The sequence below is a fragment of the Myotis yumanensis genome, unplaced genomic scaffold (assembly GCF_028538775.1).
Source record: "Myotis yumanensis isolate MYYU_CA2020_CCGP unplaced genomic scaffold, mMyoYum1.0.hap1 SCAF_23, whole genome shotgun sequence".
Taxonomy (NCBI): Eukaryota; Metazoa; Chordata; class Mammalia; order Chiroptera; family Vespertilionidae; genus Myotis; species Myotis yumanensis.
In genome coordinates this window covers 11,564,730-11,592,722 of record NW_027223774.1, presented here as the reverse complement: position 1 = coordinate 11,592,722, position 27,993 = coordinate 11,564,730, and the positions used below count along the sequence as shown (strand labels likewise).

The 27,993-nt window shown below is 49.8% G+C and overlaps 1 protein-coding gene across 1 annotated transcript; it reads right to left on the bottom strand.

Annotated features, from left to right (window-relative positions):
* Window positions 1–23,450: 23,450 nt before the first annotated feature.
* On the bottom strand, window positions 23,451–27,479 carry PNMA8A (PNMA family member 8A). The gene is made up of 3 exons (XM_070401993.1): window positions 27,308–27,479; window positions 25,822–27,180; window positions 23,451–25,312 (listed from the first exon to the last, which is right to left on the bottom strand). Exons 2-3 carry the CDS (start codon window positions 27,104–27,106, stop codon window positions 25,296–25,298), a joined length of 1,302 nt encoding a protein of 433 aa, XP_070258094.1. The 5' UTR covers window positions 27,107–27,180; window positions 27,308–27,479; the 3' UTR covers window positions 23,451–25,295.
* Window positions 27,480–27,993: the final 514 nt, after the last annotated feature.

Sequence of the window (27,993 nt, the reverse complement as noted above, 5' to 3'; positions counted from 1 at the left end):
TACAGGGACTCAGGGGAGTCTGTTTCTCTCCAAATCCTGAGCAAACCAATATGGAGGAAGCTTTCCCTTTACACCCCTTTGGTTTCTTTGTCGCCCAAATATGGATCATACTTCCGGACCTTTGACGGGCTTTGCAAAAAGCCCCATGTGCTGGGATGGGGGCAGTGAGACCACATCTCAAGGCCCGGCCTGGCCCCAGCACTGATAACTCCGTCTGGGGGTTGTGTGTTGTCCATGGTTTGTGGCCTCTAGTACTTAGGTAAACAGGTCTTGCAGGACCAGATAATTAAAGAAGGAGCAGTGACTAGACCAGTGATGGCGAACCTATGACACGAATGTCAGAGGTGACAGGCGAACTCATTTTTTTGGTTGATTTTTCTTTGTTAAATGGCATTTAAATATATAAAATAAATATCAAAAATATACATCTTTGTTTTACTATGGTTGCAAAGATCAAAAAATTTCTATATGTGACACGGCACCAGAGTTAAGTTAGGGTTTTTCAAAATGCTGACACGCCGAGCTCAGAAGGTTCGCCATCACTGGCCTAGATTATAGGCTAACAAGAATGTGCATTAGGTTACTGGCACAGATGCAGATTGCTAGCCCCTGAAAATGTCTCATTTTCCCCATCAGCCTCACCAGGGAAGGCTCCCTGCAGGAGGCGACACTGGGAGGGATCTTGAAGGCTGTGCCTATAGTAACCACATTAGTAACATTTGTTGTTGTTAATCCTCACCTGAGGATTTTTTTTCCATTGCTTTTCAGAGAGAGTGGAAGGGAGGGAGTGGGGGAGAGAGAGAAACAGTGATGTGAGAGACAAACCGACTGGTTGCCTCCGGCATGTGGCTTGACTGGGGGCGGGGAGCGAACTGCAACCCAGGTACCTGCCCTTTACGGGGAATCAGACCTGAAAGCCTTCCACGAGCAGGCCGACTCTCTAACCCAGCTGTGGGCAAACTACGGCCCACGGGCCGGATCCGGCCGTTTGAAATGAATAAAACTAAAAAAAAAAAAAAAGACCGTACCCTTTTATGTAATGATGTTTACTTTGAATTTATATTAGTTCACACAAACACTCCATCCATGCTTTTGTTCCGGCCCTCCGGTCCAGTTTAAGAACCCATTGTGGCCCTCGAGTCAAAAAGTTTGCCCACCCCGTCTAACCACTGAGCAACACCGGCCAGGCAGTATTATTTTTTAAAACAGGCATTGCTATCACTTACATAGGACATGCTATATGCCAGACAATATTTTAAGCCCTATCTCTGCACTGTCATTTAATTCTTATTCACAGTCCATGAGTTAGATATTATTTTAGTGATTCCATTGCTCCTTCATTCAGCAAACATTTATTGAGTGTCTCTCGGGTTTTACAGTCGGGAAATCTGAGGACCAGAGAGGTTAAATCACTTACCTAGGGTCACACAGCTAGTGAGATTTTTAATTTTTTATTTAATTTTTTCTGTGATTTTCTGTTCATATCTTTCACCCATTTTTTTAAATTGGGAGTATAGGGCCTGGCCAGTCTGGCTCGGTTGGTTGGAGCAGGTCTCAGGTTTGATTCCAGATCAAGGCACAGGCCCGGGTTTCAGGCTCGATCCTCAGCAGGGGGTGTGCAGGAGTCAGGGGATCCATGTTGATGCTTGTCTCTCATCGATGTTTCTATCTCTTTCTCCCTCTTCCTTCCTCTCTCTATAAAAATCAAGTAAAAATATTTTAAAAAATAATAAACCCTAGTGGGTTTGGCTCAGTAGATAGAGCGTCGGCCTGCGGATTGAAGGGTCCCAGGTTTGATTCTGGTCAAGGGCACATGCCCAGTTTGTGGGCTCGATCCCCAGTAGGGAGCGTGCAGGAAGCAGCCAATCAATGATTCTCTCTCATCATTGATGTTTCTATCTCTCTCCCTCTCCCTTCCTCTCTGAAATCAATAAAAATATATTTAAATAATAATAATAACATATCATCGAGTGAGGATTTTAAAAAATTTGGGGTGTTGTTTGTTTCTTTTTTTGCTGAGAACTAAAAAAGCTTTGCAATGAAAAAAAATTAGCATAATACCTGCATCAAGGGCCATGAATACATGACTTATTAGTTGGATTCTAAGTACGGGAGCTAACTAATGAACATGACAGACAGAATTTGCCTCCTCTCTGGGAGCTGACACTCCACTGGGTGGACTGAGAAGATACAAATGAATAAGGAAGATATACAGCCCGTCCCAGGTCGCTCAGTGGTTGAACACTGACCTATGAACCAGGAGGTCATGGTTTGATGCCGGTCAGGGAGCATGCCTAGGTTGCGGGCTTGATCCCCAGTGGGGGGCATGCAGGAGGCAGCCAATCGATGATTCTCACTCATCATTGATGTTTCTCTCTCTCTCCCTTTCCCTTCCTATCTGAAATTAATAAAAATATTCTTTTAAAAAGAAAGCTATATATTACATCGTGATAGTAAGTGGTTATAGGGATAATAAAGCATGAAAGGAGGATAAAGAGAAGTGTGCCTGGGGCAGAGGGTGTGCTAATTTTTTGGAGCCTGCGGAGAAAGAACTCTACGGAGGTGACATTTGAGTGAAGACTTGAAGGAGAGGAGGGAGCGACTGCATGAATATTCAAAACAGCTTCCCAAGAAGAAAGAACAGCCAGTGCAAAGGCCCTGAGGCTGCAGCCCACCTGGTGTGTTTGAGGAACCGCAAAGGCGCTGGTGTGACTGGGCAGAGGGGACAAGGGAGAGTTAAGAAGAAAGTTGGAGGGGGGGGGGGGGGCAGGAGAGGTTACTGCCAGGTCTTGAAGCACCTTGTAGCCCCTGGTGGGGATGTGGGACTTCTTTGGGTGAGCCGGGGCTGCAGGGTGGGGAGGTTTAATGAGGTAACTGAAGGCCAGCCTTTATAGGAGTTTGCCCGTCAGATAGCAGAGCTGAAGACGGAGAACAGGGATTTCTGAGTATATATATATATATTTGTGGACCCTGAGCAACTATACCTGTCTTAATATCTATATAATAAAAGCCTAAGCAACCCTTAGGGAGGAACGACCAGGACGATTGGTCACTATGATATGCACTGACTACCAGGGGGCAGATGCTCAATGCAGGAGCTGCCCCCTGGTGGTCAGTGCGCTCCCACAGGGGGAGCGCTGCTCAGCCAGAAGCTGGGCTCATGGCTGGCGAGTGCAGCGGCGGTGGCAGGAGCCTCTCCTACCTTTGTGGCAGCACTAAGGAGCAGTGAGCCGAGCGGTAAGGAGCGAGCAGGTGGGTGGTAAGGAGCGAGGGATCCTGGATTGTGAGAGGGATGTCCGCCCACCAGCAGGTGGACATCCCCTGAGTGGTCCTGGACTGCAAGAGGGTGCATGGCAGGCTGAGGGACTCCGCCCCGCCCCCCGCCCCCAGTGCACGAATTTTGTGCACTGGGCCTCTAGTATGTTTATATTTATGTTCCAAGCTCTGCTCCAAGTCCTATGCTAACACTGGGAGCACATCCAAGAGTCCAGCAGACAGCAATGCAAATAAAAGCAGTGCCAGGGCTCTGACAGTGGGTAGGGGGGGCCAAGACCATGCTGGGCAGTCTGTCTTGTTGGAGGCTGCGTCTCAGGGATCTAGAACAAGATCTTGCTCATAGCGCATGCCCCAAAACACCATTTGGCTGAATATGCAACTGAATTCACTCCCCACCCCACCCCCATTTTCACAGCCCCTACTTCATTCAGGGTCCCAGGCCCTTTAACTATTATCTCATTTAATCCTCACAATAAGCCTTCAGGAAGGTTCTAGTATTATCCCCATTTTTCAGATGAGGAAACTGAGGCACATAGGAACAGTTAACTTACTCAAGGCCCATCTATAATAATAAAAGCATAATATGCTAATTAGACCGGGCAGCCAAACGACCTTCCGGACGTCATTCCAGACATACTTCCGGACAAAGCCGCTGTGGCAGGGGCCAAGATAGAGGTGGTTAGGAGTGATCAGGGAGGCAGGTGAGCAGTTAGGGGCAATCAGGCAGGCAGGCAAGTGGTTAGGGGCAATCAGGTAGACAGGCAGAGTGGATAGGGGCGATCAGGCAGGCAGGCAGGCAAGCAGTTAGGAGCCAGCAGTCCCGGATTGCCAGAGGGATGTCCGACTGCCGGTTTAGGCCCGATCCCTGAGGGATCGGGCCTAAACCGGCAGTCGGACATCCCCCGAGGGGTCCCAGATTGCGAGAGGGTGCAGGCCAGGCTGAAAGACCCCCCACCCTGTGCATGAATTTCATGCACCGGGCCTCTAGTCACTATAAGAGCCAACCCAAAACTCAAACCCAGGCAGCCAGATCCAGAGCCTCCACACAGAACCGCTCTGGCTAATGGTCCTCCCGAAAGATTGTATCATATATACCAAGGACAGACGGGGAGAGCTGCAGAGTGAAGGAGGGAGAAAGCTGTGCCAACTGAGTGACACTCAGGATTCTGCATTGAATCCCAGAAAAACACAGCGGCTCCGGAGGACACGACTAGGACTATGGACCATATTGAGCATGGACTGCGGATCAGACACCCGGTGGTGCTCAGGCTGAATTTCCTGATTTCCACAACTACCTTGGTGTTGTGAGAGAACATCCCGCTTCTATTTAGGAAGTGAATGCCAACATGTCTGTGGGTTGAGGAGCAAAATGTGCACAATTTATTCTCTCTCTCTCTCTCTCTCTCTCTCTCTCTCTCTCTATATATATATATATATATATATATATACTAGAGGCCCAGTGCATGAAATTTATGCACAGGTAGGGTCCCTAGCAGCTGCCGGCTGCTGGCCAGGGCCTGCCTTCATTCCACGCCGCCCCCTGGTGGTCAGTGCACGTCCTAGCAAGTGATCGAACTGGTCGGTCAAACTCCCGAGGGGACACTTTGCATATTAGGCTTTTATATATATACTAGTAGCCCTGCACACAAATCTGTGTGCGAGTAGCTTGCTGCTGCTTGCCTCAGGTGGCCACCCACCCACCGCCGCTGGTAGCTCTCTGCTGCTCATAGCTCGATGCCCCGCCTTCCTGTAGGTCTCCACCACTTGTAGATTGGTCGTGACGTCACAGCATCACAGATAATTAGCATATTCCTCTCTCTTTTTTTTTTTTTTTTAATATATTTTATTGATTTTTTACAGAGAGGAAGGGAGAGAGATAGAGAGTTAGAAACATCGATGAGAGAGAAACATCGACCAGCTGCCTCCTGCAGATCTCCCACTGGGGATGTGCCCGCAACCCAGGTACATGCCCTTGACCGGAATCGAACCTGGGACCCTTCAGTCCGCAGGCCGACGCTCTATCCACTGAGCCAAACCGGTTCCGGCAGCCTATTCCTCTCTTATTATATAGGATATATATATAGAGAGAGAGAGAGAGAGAGAGAGAGAAGATGGGGGCGGGTGTATTGGTCTCCTGGGGCTCCCATATCAAAGTGCCATAACTGGGTGATTTAAACCAACAGAAATGCATGCCCTGGCGCAGGTTGGCTTAGTTGGTTGGAGCATCATCTGGTGCACCAGAGGGTTGCAGGTTCGATTCCCAGTCAGGGCACATACCTACGTTGTGGGTTCGATCCACAGTTGGGGCATGTTCGGGAGGCAACTGATCGATGTATCTCTCTCTCTCTCTCTCCCCCCCCCCCCCCCTCTAAAAGTAAATAAATAACTAAAAATGTTTTTATAAAAACCATACATTTCTTCTCCCACAGATCTAGAGGCCAGAAGTCTGAAATCAAAGCGTCGATGGGGCCATTGGCCCCGGAGATCTGCAGGGGGGTCCTCCCTTGCCTGGTCCAGCTTCTGGTACTTCCCTGGTGCTCCTGGGCCTGTGGCCGCATCAGTCCAACCCCTGCCTCTGTCTTCACATGGCTTTTCCCTTCTCTCTCACCACATGGTCCTCTTATAAGGTCGCCAGTCACGGGTTTAGGGCCCACCCTACTCCGGTATGACCTCATCACAACTAGTTACATCTGCAATGACCCCATTTCCAAAGAATGTCACATGTCGAGGGTTAGAGCATCAATAGATCTTTTAGGGCAGTGGTTCTCAACCTTGGCTGCACATTAGAATGACCTGGGAATCTTTTTCAAATCCTGATTTCTGGGCCTCATCCTCCGGAAATTCTGTTTCTATGTGATGGGGTGGGGCCACAACATTAGTAACAAAGAAACAGAATTTCTGGAGGATGAGGCCCAGAAATCAGGGTTTTAAAAAGATTCCCAGGTGATTCTAATGTGCAGCCAAGGCTAAGAACCACTGGAATAGAGCATTCATCCGCTTTCCAGGTGAGCTCTTTCCGGGTCACGGTCTCTGCTGATTGGTCAGCGCAGGGGCGGGGGGGGGGGGGGGGGGGTCATCAGTCAATGCAGCTGGCCCTGAGGCAGCCCTGTGTCACTTGCCTGGTGTTGCTGCTTTTCTGGGCCTGAAGCTGAAATGCAACTGAGGCCCAGATGTTATCTCCAGGGAGGAAAGGTCAGGGGCCCAATCAGCTGGATGTGCTGGGGGAGGACCGGTTACCCTGGGGGCGAGGTTCTTGTTTTCCCAGTTGCTAGGCAACTGGGCCTTTCTGCCTTGGGGAGTCTCTGTACCTGGCCCATCGTCCTGCCTCTGCTCATGTCTAACAGGCACCATTGCTGTTATCATCTCCACCTGACAGATTTGGAAACTGAGGCACAGAGAGGGAAGCGCCTTCCTCGGGGTCACACAGCTGGAAAGAGCAAGGCCTCCTGCCCTGGCCAGTGTGGCTCAGTTGGTTGAGCACCCTCCTTGCACCCCAGCGCTGCGGGTTGTATTCCCCGTCAGGGCACATGTCAGGGTTTCCGGCTCAATCCGGGTGGGGAGCGTGCAGGAGGCAGCCGGTTCGTGTTTCTCTTTCCTCCATGTTTCTATCTCCCTCGCCTTCTCCCTCTCCCTTCCTCTCTGTCTAAAAATCAATTTTAAAATCTTAAAAAAAAAAAAAAAGAGCAAGGCCTCTTAAACTGGGCAGCGGCTGCAGAGCCCACACTCTGAACGCTCCCCTCGGTACTCGCCTGTGCTCACCGTCCTCTGTTCTTAATAAAGAGAGACGGCCCCAGCCCAGCGGTGCGGGGCTCGGGCTGGGTGCGGGCGCTGGCGGTTTGAGGAGAGCAGTCAGGAGCCGCCGCCTGCCAGAGGAAAACTTACTGGAAAAACAGGGCGGGTGTGCACCTGCGGCACGCGGGACTGGGTTTCCGGCGAACTCTAGGAGGCTGTCCGAGTGCGTCCCTGCGCTGCGGCGGGAATGGCGTTTCCAGGAGGAGGGGGGAGACCGCAGCGCATCTGCAATCCTGCGCGCGCGGAGCCCGCATCTGGCGCATCTGGGGCATCTGGCGCATCTGGCGCATCTGGCGCATCTGGCGCATCTGGCGCATCTGGCGCATCTGGCGCGGGCTGGCCTTCCACGCCCCCTGGAGCCCTGGCAGCCAGGCTCTGGGAACCCAGCGGGTCCCAGGCCGAGGGGGAGGGAAGGGCCTGAAAGCAGGGGTGATCGCTGGCCCAGATCCGAAGGACAGAGTTCCGTCCCAGGAACGCGAGCCCAGGGGCAGGGGGTGGGGAATGGGGGTGCGGGGAGGGGTTGTGGGGACCGTGTGCGCCCTGGGGCTGGAGGGAAGCAGCGCCCAGGACCTGGATAGCCTGGGAGGCAGCGCAGGGAATTCCTGTGATCAACATGGAAAGCAAGGCCCGTGGCGGCCCCTCCCCGCGCCCGGGGAGGTCAGGGATATAGGCTGGAGGCTCCCGAGGCTGGGACTGGGTTTGAATCTCAGCGCTCTGGGTTATTTGCTGATGGGACCTTAGCAACGGGGAAAGGCTGAGTAACGACCCGGAAGACCCGCAGGTACTAATCCTCCGAACCTGTGACCCCTGGGATCGCGGCCTCGCGTGGCAAAGGGGACTTCAAAGATGGGCTCAAGTTCAGGACCTTGAGCTGGGGGGGGGGCGGGGGGGGGCGGGGAGGGGGTCTGGCCTAGAATAGATGATCCAGGTGCGCCCGTGCCCTCACCAGGGTCCTCAGGAAGAAAAGAGGAAGGCAGGGGGGCCGAGCGCGGGGATGTGACTGTAGCAGCAGAGGTGGGCCTGGTGCAAGAGAGGGCGCGAGCCAAGGACCGCAGGCGGCCTCGGCCTGCAACAACCCGTTTTCCAAAGTGCAGTGCCATGAGGTTATTGGACAGTCACGATTTTGAGTCAACAGTCATAACAGTCGAGGGACACAGTCAGGGCTCTGGCGAGTATCAGGCAGAAGGAAGCCGGGGGTGCGGGTGACAGTTGTGATCCTCAGCGTTCAATTAATCTCAGGGTCTTAGGTCATGTGTCTAAGCTGGAGGAAAACTGGCTTCCAAGATACATAAGCAAAAGGTTTTTAAATACTAGTTTCAGTTCAATATAGGAAAAAAGGATACAGAAGGGAGATATTTGGTAAATTCTCCCCCAGCCCAATCATGCCTTTTGGTGTTTCTTTTGGAAATTATAATAGTCCTTGAACATGGTGAGAAAGTGCATTTAGTACACTACTCACGTGAAAAATATGAATACTTAATATATAATAGGAGAGAGAGAGAGAGAGAGAGAGAGAGAGAGAGTTCTCAAGGCCAGCAGCTCAGGGCTGCTAGTGGCCACACAGTCCTGAGGGACTCGGGCTCCCTTGAACCTGTGGCTCTGCTGTTTTCTGTCAGCGCCTTCCACCTCATGGCCCAAGATGGCTGCGGGAGCTCCAGCCATAGCATCTGAATTCCAATCACGATGAAAGAGTGCGACAAAGAACGTCACTTCCTTCCCTTTCACAATACTTTCCAGAACTGGAAATTAGTAAATGAGATTTCTGCACAGGAACAGGGACAGAGCTCCGAGACAAGACACCAAGGGAAAGGGGTAGGAAACAAGGGGATTTGCGGCAGAAAGCAAGGTCTGTTTCAGAAATATGTGAAAGTTTGGCCTCAGCTTTTGCGTTCAGTGATTAGAGAGCCAGGCAGCCATCTCTGCCTCCCTGCACCAGTGGCATTAGAGATGCGGTGGTTGCCTAGGTAACCATCTGCCTAATCCCTCAATGGTGGGGACCAAGCAGGTCATTTCCATCTCCCATGCACATGTCCAGTTTATAACTGTATTCTTGCTGAACCTAGGAGCAAAAATCTCCTTAGTACTTATATGTTGAAATGTTTTTCAGTTGACATAAAGAAGAATTTATATTTCAAGAGTAAAATGCTGAAATAATACAAGATTATTGTCAGAATGGCTGATGTAGATGCAAATATTAGATAATTAATATTGATATTAAGAAGGACATTATACACTTTTGAGCCAACAAAGCTGAAATTAGTTTTTTAAATAATAAAAGAACAAATAATAGAGATTAGATTTTATTGTGATTTATTATGATTCTAATCTCTTAGAATTAAGTGTGTGCTGACATTTATAATATCACATAGAATAACCATTAAGAACTGTATTTAAAAGAAAGAACTGTATTTAATATTTAGTCATTTCACTGCATTTAAGCCACGAGCTATTCAAGACAAATAATTAGAGCCCTGGCGGGTGCGAGAGGCAACCAATCGATGTTTATCTCTCACATTGATGCTTCTCTCTGTGTGTCTCCCTCCCTTCCACTCTCTCTAAAAAACTCAATGGCCGAAACCGGTTTGGCTCAGTGGATAGAGCGTCGGCCTGCGGACTGAAGGGTCCCAGGTTCGATTCCGGTCAAGGGCATGTACTTGGGTTGCGGGCACATCCCCAGTAGGAGGTGTGCAGGAGGCGGCTGGTCGATGTTTCTCTCTCATCGATGTTTCTAACTCTCTATCTCTCTCCCTTCCTCTCTGTAAAAAATCAATAAAATATATTTTTTAAAAAAATAAAAAATAAATAAATAAAAAATAAAATAAAAAACTCAATGAAAAAATAACCCCGGGTGAGGATTAACAAAAAAGGAAGGAAGGAAGGGAGGGAGGGAGGGAGGAAGGAAGGAAGGAAGGAAGGAAGGGAGGGAGGGAGGGAGGGAGGGAGGGAGGAAGGAAGGAAGGAAGGGAAAAAGGAAGATGATTAGAAATTAAAAGCAGAATGTCAAGTTTGCTACTTCAAAATTTGGGGAAAATACTTCAAGATCAACCATAACATCCATGATAAGTCATCTTTGATCCGGATTATGAAGAATAAAAGAGAAATAGGGAATGTTGTTTTGTATTTTGGACCTCAACGCAGAGAATTCAGTCATGAGCCCCCTTTGGTGACCTGTTCTCATCACTGACTCCCTTTTGCTTCTGTTTTATGTGGGCACTTGATCTATGTGTCTCGTTTACAGCCAACACTCCATCTATTACCAACTTGTAAGGCACCGACGGTGCCGTCGTATAACTTCCGAGGTTAGGTCTTAAGGGACCTGCTGCTTCTGCTCCAGTCACACACACACATCTATCCATACACACACATATATACACAATCATATGCACACATGTACAAAACACATACATACTCACACACCTACATGTATGCACATATACATGCACGTATATACATGCGTACATGACTGCCCACGTATATACATAAATGAACACATATGCATATATACGCATACATGCATATATACATGCACGTATATACATGCGTACATGACTGCCCACGTATATACATAAATGAACACATATGCATATATATATGCACATACGTTCATATAGAGACTATGTGCTGATGTATACAGCAGCATTTTTTCTCTTTTGGAAGCAAAGATGGGAAGCTGTCCTGGTTGCTGGCCGTGGAGGCAGGTAGAGGAGAAGGGGGTGGGGTGGCATTTGCTATTTTCAGTTCTGCCCTGTTTGAATGTCTAACACTGTTCGGACCTTCTTTGAAAATGCCCTCAGGGGCTATTTTGGCCGTGGGATTAGGGGTCATTTCTCGTTTTTATACGGAGCCTGATTAAATAAAACCAACCACCGCCACCTAAAAATAAAACGTGCTAGAAGCCAAGACCACAGCGCTGGCGCAGCCACAGTGACCCCTCTTTCCTCGCCCCTCTCCCTGCAGGGCTGATGGCTCTTGTCATCTGTCACTGCCTAAGGGGACACTTACAGCCCGTCTGAATAGCCGGCCCAGGCACGTCCTTGCGTGTGAGACTGGCCAACCCCGCAGCTGCCGCTGCTCACATTCCTGGGCTCCAAGAAATGACAGAGCATCTGTCAAGGCTTAACGCGGCCTTGGTGACCAGAGCTGTGTAACAACAAACGGCTGTGTAACGGGGTTGAACACCAGGGTTTGCTATTCTAGATGGTTCCATGCTGCCAGATTCTGGGCATTTCCTTTGTGCTTTCTCATGTGGTAAGACATGACGAAGGAGTCACATTTCCATTCAGATATTTTTTCACGTCGCCCACTGCCCCACTCTGAATTATTCTGGGCCTGTAAAACCAAATTAGAACAGGCAGCTGTTTAAAAACTATAACCAAGTCACACACACCAGGGCATTGCTGAAAATAAAGTGAGCCCTGGCCGGTGAGCTCAGTGGTTAGAATGTTGGCCTGAGTATTGAAGGGTCTCGGGTTCAATTCCTGGTCAAGGGCACATACCTAGGTTGCAGGTTCGATCCCGTCCCTGGTCCGGGCATATGCAGGAGGAAATGTGGCTTTTTACATCTCTCTCTCTCTCTCTCTCTTTTCCTCACCCCCTTCCACTCTCTCTAAAAATCAATGGGTTCACAACAACAAAAAAGAGACCAACACATTTAAGAAACATTAAAATAAGAAAAATACAATAAGTAAAAGGTTTTGGAAATAGAGAAAAAATAGGAATATATCAGTGGAATGATTTCAAATATATGCATTCACCGTTTGGCAGTTTTTAAACTTTTTAAATGTTTCTTTGGTCACATACAAGCTTTAAAATTCAAATGAATCAAACTTGCCCCTCATAGCTTCTGAGTTTTTTCTGCTTAGAAAAACATTTCCTCCACGTCCAAGAGCAGATATGAACTCACCCAGAACGTTTTGCACTTGATGGCTGCGTGGTGTGCATTTGAGTTGCTGACCCACCTGGAATTTATTTCAGTGGAAGGAGCAGAGGCGTCCAGCGTTTAGCCCCTCGCTGTCCAGGGAAAGGTTTGACCACTTGGTCCCGCTGACTCACAACACTGCCTTCATGGAAACCGAAAATCTTGGGGTAGTCAGGGAGCCCAAACTGTTAGGCATATACAGGGTGGGGCAAAAGTAGGTTTATAGTTGTTCATATGCAAAATAATACAATAATTAATAAATAATTATACAATGAACTGTTCGGTACTGTAAACCTAATTTGCCCCACCCTGTATACATTTATAATGCATTTTACAGTCTAATAGGGCTTATGCTTGCCCCCTCCACATGTTACGCTTCTGTTTCAGTTTCCTGGTTACTCTTTTTTTTTTTTAATATATATTTTATTGATTTTTTTACAGAGAGGAAGGGAGAGAGATAGAGAGTTAGAAACATCAATGAGAGAGAAACATCGATCAGCCGCTTCCTGCACACCCCCCGCTGGGGATGTTCCTGCAACCAAGGTACATGCCCTTGACCAGAATCGAACCTGGGACCCTTGAGACCGCAGGCTGATGCTCTATCCACTGAGCCAAACCGGCTACGGCTCCTGGCTACTCTTAACGGTAAAAAGTTTTCAACAGCTTCTCTCACATTCAAAAGTTAATCTCCAAGAGCTCAACCAAGAGGTGGTGCGGGGCTTTCATTTTGGGGTTAAGTTACGAAGATTATTTTTATTTTTTTTATCGATTTCAGAGAGGAAGGGTAAGGGAACGAACCCACAACCTAGATATACTCCCTGACTGGGGATCGAACCCGCAACCTTTGGTGTATGGGACAAGGCTCCAACTGAGCTACCTGACCAAGGGTGTGAGACATAGAAACATCAATGATGAGAGAGAATCATTGATCGGCTGCCTCCTACATGCCCCCTACTGGGGATGAAGCTCACAACCTGGGCATGTGCCCTGACTGGGAATCGAACTCAGGACTCCTCAGTTCACAGGCTGACACTCTAGCCACTGAGGGAAACCAGGGAGGGCGTTACTGAGATTATGGACACTGTTCACCTTGCTTAGCCTGAATATCAAAGTCAGGGAGGCCCAGCCCATGCCCCACGGCACAGGGTCGCGCCCGGGGTTGGTATTTCACTGCTTTTATGGAACACAGGGTCAGGCAGGGCTGGAGCTTCTCCAGGCGGCCGGGCCGGAGCATCACTTGAGCTGAGCGTGACAAGCCATGTGCTTTGCAGAAATAGCTGGTAGAGCTTTTCAAGCGAGGACATGCCCGTACCAAAATGTTGAACCAGCCTCCACGGGGATACACCTTCCAAAACAAAGATGCTTTATAAAAAAGGGCAAATATTTATTCAGAAATGGCAAGAAATACTTTCGAGGACTGCAAAGAAAAACACCACCCTGGTTAACTGAGCAGGACACATGGGTGTGTTGGGGGTCATGTGAGTTTCTTTGAAAGTACAGTGCTGTTCTGTAATGCGAAGAAGTCGAGAGAAAATGAACAGTGCCCTGCTGTCTCCTCATGTCGGCTTTCTAAAAACGAATGTGTCATCGGCTGTGAGAACTGCAGGGGGGAGGGTAAAGCCCCTCCCCCACCCTCACACGCAGCTCTCCAACTCAGGAGCGATTAGTTTCCACAGTTTATTGTTTTTGCTTCCAGGAAAAAAGAATTGCTATTTATCCTACCATTTGTAACCAGACATACTGTTCCTCCTTACCAAGCTGACCCCATGTGTCCTGCTGCACGATGGTGCTTTTCACTTAAAGTATTTGCCAAGCCCTGGTCGGTTTAGCTCAGTGGATAGAGCATTGGCTTGAAGACTGAAGGGTCCCAGGTTCGATTCCAGTCAAGGGCACATGTCTGGGTTGCGGCTTGATCCCCAGTAGGGGGTGTGCAGGAGGCAGCCAATCAATGATTCTCTCTCATCATTGATGTTTCTATCTTTCTCTTCCTTTCCCTTCCTCTCTGAAATCAATAAAAATATATTGTTTAAAAAATTTTCCAAGTTGGAGGAATCAAAGATGGCGGCATAGGTAAACACCGGAGACTGCCACTGTAAACAACCACTTCAAAAATACAACTAAAAGTCGGAACGGACATCAACCAGAACCACAGGAAGGCTGGCTGAGGAGAGACTCTTCAACTAGAAGCAAAAACAACAGCATTCCTACGCACAGAGGAGGCGCAGTGTGGAAAATTTAAAGGTACGGTGGTGCGGTGGTGAGGTGGTGCGCGCGCAAAGCGGGCTGGTGGCTGAGGGCGCGGTTGTTGTTTTCACTCAGGAGGGAGTCTCAGACTCTGGGCTACAGATCTGGGCGAGTCTCTAGGGACCCAGACTCAAACGGGAGAAGCGGGACTGTCTGGCTACGGCCCCTCCGAGGTTTGCAGCGGTTGCTGGGACAGGACTGAGAGCGGCCATAGCTGCTCCCTCCCCCCGCCCTGTTGAGCCCGCCCCGCCCAGGCCCTGCGCACAGCCATTTGCCTATCGCCTCAGGCAAAGGCTGGACTAGCGCCTCCCCAGAAGACAGACGCTTTCCAAACAGCTGATTCCTACAGCCAGTCGGCCTGTTGGTCAAATCCCTCTAGTGTTAACTACAACAATTAAGGCTTGGCTAGAACAAGACTGCGCACAGAGACCACAAGGGGGTACACCAAGAAAGCATAAAAGATGCGGAGATAAAAAAACATGACAGAAATGGAGGATATGGAGCTAAGAATCGCAATTTTGAGGGCTTGCCATAAATTTGTGCAGAGCCTCACGAAAACTAATGAGACCCTCGATGCTACGATAAAGAAATTAGAAAGTAAGCATACACGGACTGAAATAAAGAATATTATACCCAATAGCAGACCAGAGGAGCACAAGAATCAAACCAAAGATTCGACAAAAAACACCCAATTGGAAAAGCAAAATGAAAAAAGAATCCGAAAGTGTGAAGATAGTGTAAGAGCCTCTGGGACAGCTTTAAGCGCACTAATATCAGAGTCATTGGAGTGCCAGAAGATGAGAGACAGCAAGATATTGAAAACCTATTTCAAGAAATAATGGCAGAAAACTTCCCCCATCTGGAGAAAGAAATGGACTTACAGGTCCAAGAAGCACAGAGAACCCCAAACAAAAGGAATCCAAAGAGGACCACACCAAGACACATCATCATTAAAATGCCAAGAGCAAAAGACAAAGAGAAAATCTTAAAAGCAGCAAGAGAAAGAGGCTCAATTACCTACAAGGGAATACCCATACGACTGACAGCTGATTTCTCAACAGTAACTTTGCAGGCCAGAAGGGAATGGCAAGAAATATTCAAAGTGCTGAATACCAAGAACCTACAACCAAGATTACTTTATCCAGCAAAGCTATCATTCAGAATTGAAGGTCAGATAAAGAGCTTCACAGATAAGGAAAAGCTAAAGGAGTTCATCACCGCCAAACCAGTATTATATGAAATGCTGAAAGGTATCCTTTAAGAAGAGGAAGAAGAAGAAAAAGGTAAAGATACAAATTATGAACAACAAACATGCATCTATCAACAAATGAATCTAAGAATCAAGTGAATAAATAACCTGATGTACAGAATGAACTGGTGATTATAATAGAATCAGGGACATAGAAAGGGAATAGACTGACTATTCTTGGGGGGAAAAGGGGTGTGGGAGATGCGGGAAGTGACTGGACTAAAATCATGCACCTATGGATGAACACAGTGGGTGGGGAGTGAGGGTGGAGGGTGGGGTGGGAGCTGGAAGGAGGGGAGTTATGGGGGGAAAAAAGAGGAACAAATGTAATAATCTGAACAATAAAGATTTAAAAAAAAAAATTTTCCAAGTTGTTCCACATCAGTGATAGACATCTGAACCTTTCTTTTTTAAAAAAAAAAAAAAATATTTCTTTATTGATTTCAGAGAGGAAGGGAGAGGGAGAGAGAGATAGAAACATCAATGATGAGAGAGAATCATTGACCCACTGCCTCCTGCACACCCCCTCCTGTGGATCGAGCCCACAACCTGGGCATGTGCCCTTGGCTGGAATCGAACCTGGAACCTATTGATGTTCTTTGTGAACAGAGACGCTGAGGCAAGCTTGGCGTGCAGGATGAAGAAGAGAAGCAGAGGGCTATTGCTAGTCAGGCAAGTAGCAAAGCCCCCAAAGCCCTCATGGCTTTTATTTGGGGAGTACAGCAAGTGACAACGATTAACAGGCATGCTTATGAGATCATCTGAGCTAAGTTATACATGACACTATTAATTTCCTATGTTATGCAAAGACCTTTTCCACCTGCAGCAGTGCACCTTCCCTTGAACTTTCCATGCCCTCATGGACTATTTATCACCTCAAGGCAAGTTCTGCCTCTGAGCAATAAGTCTTGCTTGCAAGACTTTGTTCTGACGTGGCCTGCTTGCAGGCTCCCGCCTTTTCCTGGCAGAGCGTCCACTTCTAGTTAACTTTTCATTCCACTTGTCCAGCTACAGGAACCCTTCAGTCTGCAGGCTGACGCTCTATCCACTGAGCCAAACCGGCTGAGGCTGAACCTTTCTTTTTTAAAATATTTTTTACTGACAAGAGAGAGAAAGAGAGAAACATCCATTGATGCCTCCTGTGACCACCATCTGGGGATTGAGCCCAAAACCCGGGCATGTGCCCTGATGGGGAATCGAACCAGCGAACTCTTGGTGCATGGGATGACACTCAACCACTGAGCCACACCAGCCAGGGTTGCACCTTCCTTTTTAATGTCTGCAGTGTGTTCACAGTGGGTACCACAGTTCATCTAAGACAGCGGTTCTCAACCTGTGGGTCACGACCCCTTTGGCGGTCGAACGACCCTTTCACAGGGGTCGCCTAAGACCATCCTGCATATCAGATATTTATTTATTTTTTTAAAAATATATTTTATTGATTTTTTACAGAGAGGAAGGGAGAGAGATAGAGAGTCAGAAACATCGATGAGAGAGAAACATCGACCAGCTGCCTCCTGCACATCTCCTACTGGGGATGTGCCCGCAACCCAGGTACATGCCCTTGACCGGAATCGAACCTGGGTCCTTTCAGTCCGCAGGCCGACGCTCTATCCACTGAGCCAAACCGGTTTCGGCCATATCAGATATTTATATGACGATTCATCACAGTAGCAACATGACAGTTATGAAGTAGCAACGAAAATAATTTGATGGTTGGGTCACAACATGAGGAACCGTATTTAAAGGGCCAGAAGGTTGAGAACCACTGAAACCAGTTCCTTACGGATGAACCTTGGATTACTTCATTTTTCTTTTATTTTTTTTTAAAATATATTTTATTGATTTTTTACAGAGAGGAAGGGAAAGAGATAGAGAGTTAGAGAGTTAGAAACATCGATGAGAGAGAAACATCGATCAGCTGCCTCCTGCACATCTACTGGGGATGTGCCCGCAACCGAGGTACATGCCCTTGACCGGAATCGAACCTGGGACCTTTCAGTCCCCAGGCCGACGCTCTATCCACTGAGCCAAACCGGTTTTGGTGATTACTTCATTTTTCACTGTTACAAGCACTCACTTCTAATCTCTCTGGAATGTCAGCATGGCATGTATTTGAGAGGAATGTGTCACTAGAGAAAGCTGTTAGGAGCAGGTTCCCTGACACAACACAAAAGTCATTCTGAAAACTTGACAGCTGTTGCCAAACTGCCCTGGGACCAGGTCACACTTGCAACCATAGCGAGCGGGGTTGCTTCATGTGGTCTCGCCAGCACTGGGTGTTAACAACCTTTTGCCGAGAAGATAGGGAGAGAATGGTATCCTGGGGTTGGTTTTAGAATCTCAGCTCCATTCCACTGCTCGATATGTGCCTTCTTCTCTTGTGACTGTTGTTGTGGTTTTTTTTTTTTTACTATATTTTTATTGATTTCAGAGAGGAAGAGAGAGAGAGAAGCATCAATGATGAGAGAGAATCATTGACCGGCTGCCTCCTGTACACCCGCCACTGGGAACTGAGCCTGCAACCTAGGCACGTGCCCTTGAGCGGAATCGAACCCGCGACCCTTCAGTCCACAGAACGGCGCTCTATCCACTGAGCCACACTGGCTAGGGCTCTTGTGACTGTTTTTGCTGTGCACTTTTTAAAATCTTCATCCGAGGACATGTTTATTGATTTGAAAGAGAGAGGAAGGGAGAGAGAAACATTGATCGATTGCCTCCTGTATGCACCCGACCAGGGATCGAACCCACAACCTCGGTATGCTCCCTGACTGGGGATCGAACCTGCAACCTTTGGTGTATGGGACAAGGCCCCAGCCGAGCCACCTGACCAAGGGTGTGCATTTGTTTATTAAGTGTGAAGTTGCGCATCTTTTTAGGTGTTTATTGGCTGTTGATACTTGTTTTTCTGTTAACTTCCGATTCATGTCCCTTAACCACTTTTCTCAGGAGCTGTTTCTTTTTCTTGAACATTTATATGAGCTTTCCTTAAAAAAAAAAAAAAAAAAGATTTTTATTGATTTCACAGAGAAAGGGAGAGGGAGATAGAAACATTAATGATGAGAAAGAATCATTGATCAGCTGCCCCCTGCACACCCCACACTGGGGATTGAGCGGGCAACCAGGACATGAGCCCTGACCACGACTCAAACCATAACTCCTGGTTCATAGGTCAACGCTCAACCATTGAGCCATGCTGGTTGGGCTATATGAGCTTTCTATTAAAAGGGGTATGAGCCCTGGCTGGTTTGGCTCAGTGGATAGACTGTTGGCCTGTGGACGAAAGATTCCCAGGTTCAATTCCAGTCAAGGGCACACGCCCAGGTTTCGGGCTCAATCCCCAATGGAGGACATTGACGTTTCTGTCTCTCTCTCCCTCTCCTTTCCTCTCTGAAATCAACAGAAATATATATTTTTAAAAATCAATGGAAAAAATATCCTCAGGTGAGGATTAAAAAAAAAAGATATGAAACCTTTGTTTTCCCCCCAGTGTGTCTCTATCTTTTAACTTATTTTCCCTCAGATTAAAAAGTTAAATTTTCTGTGGTCACAGTGGCTAAGTAGCGGTTTTCTTGGACGGTTTCGGGTTACATGGGGCTGGAAGCCGCCTGGGCCCAGCTTTGGCGACATTCTTGTGAGGTGACCAGACTTTTGCACTCAGCTTTGAAAGCTCACTCCCCTCCAAGATGATCAGTTATCCACCCAGCTTTCCTCTGCAACTCTTACAACTTCATCTTACAAATATCTGGCCTTTCTGGGATTGATTTTGATGTAAGGAGTGGCTTCTGTTTTCCAAAATACTTAGCTTGTTGTCCCAACAGCATTTTCTGAATACAGTGGGGCCTTGACTTACAAGTGGCTCGACTAACGAGTTTTTTGAGATACCAGCTGTCTCTCAGCCGATTTTTTGCATTGAGTTGATAGAGTAATTTGAGTTAACCAGCTCCTTAACGAGCTCGGTCTCAGAACGAATTAAACTCGCAAGTCAAGGCCCTGCTGTAATTCCTCTTCCTCACGCCCATTCGAAGCCTCATCCAGATCACAGACTGTAATTGTGTGCTTAGGGAGCTCTGTTTCCAGACCCTCAGTCAGGGCCGAGCTGTTTGGATGATGGAGGTCCATAGTAGGATGTTTTCACATGTAACAGAACCAACCCTTTGTTATTGATCCAGCTCCCCGTTTTCTGGCTCCTATTTCCCTCCCTATTCTCTCATGTTGACAGGTTTTTTTTTGTTTGTTTTTTTGTATTTTTATTGATTTTTTACAGAGAGGAAGGGAGAGGGATAGAGAGTTAGAAACATTGATGAGAGAGAAACATCGATCAGCTGCCTCCTGCACACCCCCTACTGGGTATGTGCCCGCAACCCAGGTACATGCTCTTGACCGGAATCGAACCTGGGACCCTTCAGTCTGCAGGCCGACGCTCTATCCACTGAGCCAAACCGGTTAGGGCAACATGTTGACAGTTTTTAAAACAGCTTACCTTTTACTGGCAGAAAACGCCTCCGTTAAGCACATACAGAATCTTTTTTTTTTTTTTAATCCTCATCTGAGGATATGCTTTCAGAGAGAGAGGGAGGGAGGAAGAATGAAAGAAAGAGAGAGAAAGAGAAAAAGGCCAGTTCTGTGCATGCCCGGACTGGGAATGGGACCCTCGACCCTTCAATGCACGGAGTGTGTGTGTGTGTGGGGGGGGGGGGGGGGGGGGCGCTCAACCAGCTGAGCCACCCGGGCCAGGGCAGCAGGCAGCACCTGGAAGGCAGCGGGAGGAAATTCCCGCTCAGGGGTCCTGACCTTGAACGTTCTCTGATCGCTCACATTCTTACCCAGTGTGAGGGCCGGCAGAGAACACTCAGAACTGCCTGCAGCGTGGAAAGGAGCTGCATTAGCTACATTGTTGGCTGCAGCTACACATTCGCTGTCGCTGCAGAACATTCCCTGGGCAGCCGAGCCCCGGGCGGGGCTTTACTGAGCGACCAGACGCGTGCACTCCGCTCTGCCGGCCTCTCGCTTCCCGGTTCTGCGAGAACAGGTGGCCCCTGGCTGGAGTGTTAAAAACCGGCTCCTGGGAAGCGGAAACGTCTCCTAACCAGGAACAGGGGGTGAAAGGATTCACCTGCGCAGACAGGGGACGCTTTGTCCCCCGGCCTGCAGCGCTCACTCACCTGGCAGCGGCGGGACGTGGCTTCCACATCGAACACGTGTGTTTGGTTGGTGACTTTTTCAATGCAGGGAAAGTACTAAAAACCCTCACCTGTCTCCCCTCGGACACGGTCCATTATTCCGCTGGCAGACTTTTTAAAAAATGGAGTTGAAATTCACATAAAGTTAGCTGACGTGTACAACTCAGTGATACTTAGTCCATTCATGATGTTGTGCAAGGACCATCTCTATCCAGTTCCAGGACATTTTCACCCCCCTCAAAGGAAACCCCGTACCCACTAGCGGTCACTCCGCATTTCCCCTCCCCCAGCCCCTGGCGACCGCCAATCTACTTCCTGTCGCTTTGGATTGGCCGTTGTGGCCAGTTCTTGTAAGTAGAATCATACAACACACAGCTCTTTGTGCCTGGTTTCTTTCACTTATGCTTCACGTTTTGCAGGGTCAGCCACATCAGGGCAGGTATCAGTACTTTATTGCTTTTTATGGCTGAATATTTACTACTTAAAAAAATAAAAATGAGCCCTGAGCAGTTTGGCTCAGTGGATAGAGCGTCGGCCTGCAGACTCAGGGGTCCCAGGTTCGATTCCGGTCAAGGGCATGTACCTTCATTGCGGGCACATCCCCAGTGGGGGACGTGCAGTAGGCAGCTGATGGGTGTTTCTCTCTCTTCGATGTTTCTGACTCTCTATCCTTCTCCCTTCCTCTCTGTAAAAGAATCAATAAAATATATTTTAAAAAAATAAAATAAAAATGAGTGTATAGTTAGAAATTGACAAAAGTACAGAAAACCAAAATAAATCCTGAAAGGGCCCCCACACTCTTCCATCTGCCCTCTATCCCACTCATCATTCCAAGAGCAATCGCTGTAAAAAATTAATTAATTAAAAATGTATAAATACTAGAGGACTGGTGCACAGACTTGTGCACCAGTGGGGTCCCTCAGTCTGGCCTGCACGCTCTCGAAACCCAGGACCCTCGGGGGATGTGGGAGAGCCAGTTTTGGCCTGATCCCTGCAGGTCAGGCTGAGGGACCCCATGCACCGGGCTTCTTGTCCTATATAATAAAGAGGTAATATGCAAATTGACCATCACATCCTCACACAAGATGGCCGCCCCCATGTGGTCAAAATATGGCAGCCACAAGATGGCCAGCAGGGAAGGGCAGTTGTGGGTGATCAGACCTGCAGGGGAGGGTAGTTGGGGGCAACTTGGCTGGCAGGGGAGCAGTTAGGTGTCGATCAGGCTGCAAGGAAGTGGTTAGGAGGTGATCAGGCTGGCAGGCAGAAGCAGTTAGGGGCAGACAGGCAGGTGAGTGGTTGGGAGCCAGCAGTCCCGGATTGGGGTCCCAGATTGGAGAGGGTGCAGGCTGGGCTGAGGGACACCCCCTCCAGTGCATGAATTTTGTGCACTGGGCCTCTAGTATGCATATAAGATCTTTGGTTAATCTCTCCCCCCCACCCCCGCCCACCTGAGATTCATCAGTCTGTTGCATGTTTTCATCCCTGTGTGTTGAGCCCCCTGGTGGTCAGTGTGTGTCATAGCTGCCAGTCGAATGGTTGGTCACTTAGGCTTTTATATATATAGATACCTTCCTGAAACAAATATATCTATATGCACTTACTAACAGATATTACTGTATTATTTCATTTAAAAATATTCAACAGAAGGGACCATCACACATCTTTATTTGCAGAATGATTTGTTCACTAACAAAGTATGGCTTGGAGAGAACTGTGCCTAACCTGGTCCCAACCCCGGATCTCCCCCCACCTGGGGGCCATGGGAGCCTTTCCACTTTACTGATGGACTGGGTGTAACTAGAGGGTGAGACTACCTCTGGGAGGGACCTAAAGACCTTGGCCAAATATGGATGTTCCCACTGAGAGGGCAGGGGCAGGGCCCACTGGGTCTTCAGGTGTGGGCACTCACGTGCCAATTAGTTAGCAGTCCTCTGAACCCACATCCCTGTGTCTCATGCATCTCCCCCCCGCCCCCCACAACCTCTATGTTCCTTTCACAAAACACCAACCTTGACCCCAAAGGATCTGTCCCTTTCCTCGAGTGTAAATTATTCCCCCTGGAGCTCTCCTGCCGAGTGTATAGAATTCTCAGGAGAAATTAAGATACAGATACATCCCCCAAGGGGTCCCGAGATTCAGAAGGGCCCATTTAACAAAGACCCTAGTGACTCTGACCAAGTGGCCACCCTGGTTCAGGAGTCCCTAGCAGGGGCAGGATTAAGCAGGAGTAAACGAAGTTTTTAGCTAAAGACCTCAGCTTCTGAGGGGGGGCAAGGATTTCCATCATCCAGCTGCTTTTAAAAACAAACTCAGCCAAGCCAGTGTGGCTCAGTGGTTGATCATCAACCCAGGAACCAGGAGATCACGGTTAGATTCCTGGTCAGGGCACATGTGCAGGTTACGGGCTCAATCCCCAGTAGAGGGTGTGCAGGAGGCAGCTGATCAATGATTCTCTCATCATTGATGTTTCTACCCTCCTCTCCCTCTCTCTGAAATCCATCTAAAAAAACATTTAAAAAAAGATAAATTTTAAAAAATAAACTCACATTTTCAGATAATTCACATCACCAGTTACCTGGCCTAGAAACTTCTAGAAACCCCGCAATCTGCTGGAGATCCTTTCTCAGTGGTGGAAGGACATACAGCAAAGAGGAGAGACATTTCAACGGCTTCCTCTTACGGAAAATGGAAGCTCGAAAGCAGGTCTGACAATAGCGCAACAGGACGTGTGTATTGTTCGGCAGTTTCTCAAATTAAATAGCCCATGCCGCCCCCTCCTACAAAAGACTCAGTATTTGAACTGCTAAACTTTATTTCAAAACATTTACACTGACAATTCCTAATCCTGGTATCTACATGGTAACACGATGAAGCTCCAGAGGGCCTGACTTTGAAATCAGCTGTTGGAGAGCTGCAGGCTTTCATCAGCCGCGAGTCCACCCGCCCCTGTGTTTTGCACACAGAGGAGCAGCTGCGACTGAAACTGCTTTCTTTTGTTCTGCATCTTCATCCAGGAATTTGCAAGGAACTGCCACAAGAAGTTTGTTTTCCAAGTTGAATTATGACATCTAACAACTGTTCACATTCTTTATCACAAGAACTGAAGTCAGAAGGGAGACTGAAAACGTAAAAGGGCTCAACTCCCTCTGACAGAATATTACTGTGGACCACGGTAAAGCACCGACTCCCTATCACACGACTGAGAACCGCGCGTGGCAGAGCACGTGAATTACAAGCGACATTACAGGCATGCACGGGACTGAACTTCTCCCACTGCAGTGACGTTTATAAGGTGGGATCAGTCACACGTACAGGAAATGCACTCATATGCAAATAAGTGGCAGAAACAACTAACTCGAGACCTGTACAAAAACAAGCTAACGTATGAACTCAAGGTAATATTTTGCGTCTCCAATGTGATGGGTTTGGCTGATGACACACTCAAGAACCCATTTCTCAGTGAGTTTTTAAATGAAAAAAAAACAGGTTCGGATTACATCTTTGAGCACATCTTGGGCCTCCTCAGGATAGTTTAGAAACCAATGATCTCAGGTAGCCGCTCCCCTCACCCCAGGCTCCCATACACAGGAGACATGGTATTCTGGTCTATTCAGAAGCCAGAAATTGACAGCCTGATTTTTTAGACTATTTTCCCTTTTACTACAATGTGAGAAGTGTCTTCAGCCTCAAAGGTGTTGAGTTTGGTGGCATAAGATAGACCCAGGGCAGGGAAGCCAGGACAGCCTGAGTCCCTCCCTACCAATCACCCCTCTTCCCTGCAGGTTCCTGACAGGGTTTTATCCCAAGGGCCATTTTTATTTTATTTTTTTTTTTTTTAATATATTTTATTGATTTTTTACAGAGAGGAAGGGAGAGGGATAGAGAGTTAGAAACATCGATGAGAGAGAAACATCGATCAGCTGCCTCCTGCACATCCCCCACCGGGGATGTGCCCGCAACCCAGGTACATGCCCTTGACCGGAATCGAACCCGGGACCTTTCAGTCCGCAGGCCGACGCTCTATCCACTGAGCCAAACCGGTTTCGGCAATTTTTATTAACACAACTTAAAACTCAAATACTTCAGGGCCATTCTTTTTCCCCAAAACAAAGTCTTGGGACCTAACCACCTCGGGTCAGATAACTGGAGGATGGAAGTTGAAGGCTGGGAGGAGCAAGGAAGGCGGGTCTGCATCAGAGATGCTGGCTTAACTTACCCGCCATCAAAGCTCAGCGGTGAAGGAGGGAGAACGCCAGGCCCTGGAGAGGTCAGCCGACCACTCAGAAGAAGCAGGGAAAGGGATAGAAAGGTCACACTTGGATAAGCATAACGGTGACCTTGCCCATGTGTCAAGGTGAATATTCTAGAATCTTCCCAATCTGCTTATTGGCTCACCAACCTCGAAGGTGAGCCTACGAGGAGGTGGGAAAGTGGGCCTGGCAGAGAAAAAAGCATCGGGTTTCGGATACCTCCCTCCCTTATTCCTCCCACCTAAGATCTCAGGTCCATTTACTTCTGAGAACCAATTTCTACCCAGTGGGTCAAAAGTCTTGGTTCATTCAATAACAAGAGAAAGCTTTGTTCCCAACTTGGAACCTCTTCCTTGGTCTTCTTTCAGCTCGGTGGTCCCATCTCAAAGTTTCCTGGGTTCTGCGGATAAATTACAACAGAGTCAAAGCAGGGAGAGGTGTCAAATGATTTTTTTTTTTTTTTTTTTTTTTACTTTCTGGGGCTTTCTAGTCCTTGAACATTTCTACCCCCACAACCAGGCCTCCAGAACACTCCACCTCAAAGCCACCTACCCTAACATTATAACCCCAAACCATTCAACTCTTATGGAGGGAGATGGTCAGATGGAGCAGCAGAACAACCTGAGACTACCACCGGGATACTCACCAACAGAAGACAGCTGGGGGCTGGGGGGGGTGGCGGGGTTTGCTTTGCCACCTCCTGCCCCCTCTGGCATCCCCATGTTGGCCTTCAGGGGCTCGGAGGAGGGAGGTCAGGGCTTTTGCCCTCTAAACCCTCAATGGTGTGCCGCCCACCTTCTCCACCGCACTGGGGTCCTCCTTGGGCTCATCAGCCCCCACCTGCCACTCCTGCTCCTCCCCCTCACCTGCTGGCAGACACAACCCAATGACTCCCGTTGTCACACTCACCTGGAGCAGAGCCTTCTGCTTTGGCCTGTGTACCCTGTGACGTTGAGGCGGGTGACTCCGCGCGCTGTGAGCCTGGAAGGGCCCTCTGGCCTGACATACCCCTCCGCAGGCCCGGCCCTTTCTTTGGAATCGATGGCTTCTTCTTGTTTCTTTCCACATCGACAAGGACGTAAGAGATGGGGCCCAAGCTCACCTTCTTCTTCTTCTTCCTCCTCATGCAGCCAGGGCTCTTTGCCGAGGCCCAGCCCATGGCCTTCTTCTTGGGCGGTTCCTCGGGACCATCGTCCTGGTCTGACTCAGAGGCAACTTCGGGGCCCGCAGCTTCTGCCCGGGCATCCTGAGGGGCGTGTCTGGGAGCCTTCCAGGGGCATTTCTCCGCAGGCTTCTTCCCAGCCGCCGCCTCCGGCTTCACACGGGGCTTTCTGCTGCTCCTGGGACATTCGGGGACTTCCCCGTTGTCCCCATCCTCAGCCTCGGGACCCTCAGAGGAGGCCGGGCTGTTGGAATGGTGGCCTGTGGGTTTCTTCCAGGGCACTGGTTCCTGCCTGGGGCTTTTCTTCTGCTTCCTTCTCCTGGAGCGAGTCTTGGCTCTAGCCTTACGAACCAAAGGTTTGGGAGAGTCGCCTTCATCTTCCACGTCATCCCAGCTGCCTGGGTTCCCCATCGTCAGGACAGAGCACCCCCTGGCAGCCCTGCCCGGCTCCTTCTGGCCCTTCCTCCCGGCGGCTGACGCTGCCATGGCCAGGGCGTAGGCCTCCTCGGCCTCCTGGGCCCTGGCTTCCTCCTGGTTACGAAGCTCTGAGTCCAGGTGGACGATGACTTGCATCACGGTCCCCAGGAGCGCCCCCAAAGCTTCTACCCAGCTCCCCGGAGGCGGGTTCCGGTTCCGGGGCACGGGGGCGTCGTTGAGATGGAGCAGGCGGACCACGTCCTCCCAGGTGCGCCCCTCGGCATCCAGGAACTCGTTCAGGTTCTTTAAAAACTCGGCATCCTGGGTAGGGTTCCTGCAGACCACCCTCCAGGCACCTCCTCTTCCCGGAAACTCCCGGGGAACGGCCCGCAGACTCACCCCCTCGCCCACCTCGAGGAGGGCGGCTTTGGCGTTCTCTTCCCTCACAAAGATCCTGTTGAGCACGCGGTACGGGCCCAGCGGGGAGAGGACCCTGCTCAGGGTCTCCTCCATCTCCTCCGGGCCGCAGTCCTGCGGGATGCCCGTGACCAGGAGGGCCCGGTGGATGTCCACGTCCATCCCGCGGCACCAGTCCTCCAAGAGGGTCATCGTCATGGTCGCAACCACCTGCGAGCTCTAAGCCCGCGAGCAATGAAGAGTCCGCCGGGTGGGGTCCCCGGGAACGAACCCTGCACGGAGACAAGAAAGGGAGGTCGGATTCCCGGGCTCAAAGGTCTGAGCGGCCCCTCCGCGGCCGGCCCGCAGGCCTCGCGCTTCCCCGGGGCCTCCTCCTCCCACACCGGCCCGAGTGCTCACACGTGTCCCTGGATCCACCAACAACCGCGCCCGGCCTGGCCCGCCGCCCGCCGGCAGGGACCGGGCTCTCCGCCTCCGATGGCTCCGCAGGGCCCAGGAGACCAAGCCGCTCGCCGGGCGCCGCCTCAGACCACCCGGCCCGGAGCGGAAGGGGAGGGGAAGCCGGCGTCGGTCCTCGCTCCGGCCCCCGCGGGTCACGCGACGTCCCGGCCGGATCCCCGCAGCTGCGCGGAGAAGACCCCGGCGTCGCAGCGCGCGCTTGCGCACTGGCTCCCGCGCAGCCCGCACGGCCGCGCAGCGCAGCGCCCGCGGTCTCCATGGCAACCGCCCGACGGCCGGCTCGCGCGCAAGGGCACAGCCGTTGGGCCTGGGGAGCCCGGCGCGGTTCAACGGGTCTGCGCGCTCTCGGGTTGCCCCTCCCGCCCCCTCTGTGCACCCTCCTCCACTAGGGGTGGGCCCCGGGGAAGCGGTGCGGGCCGACTAGCCCTCCCGCCCTCCCACACACACACCTCTGCCTTCCTGTGGGTTCCAGTCGGCGTGACCCCTGGGAGACACCGGAAATCAGACGGCAAACGGAGAGCGTGGCCTGAGCCCCCCTGCGCTCCTCTAACAACAGCCTCAGCTCCTGGCGGAGCCCCCTTCCGCTGCAGTGCCTGAAGCTCCAGAAACTTCCAGAAACGACCTGC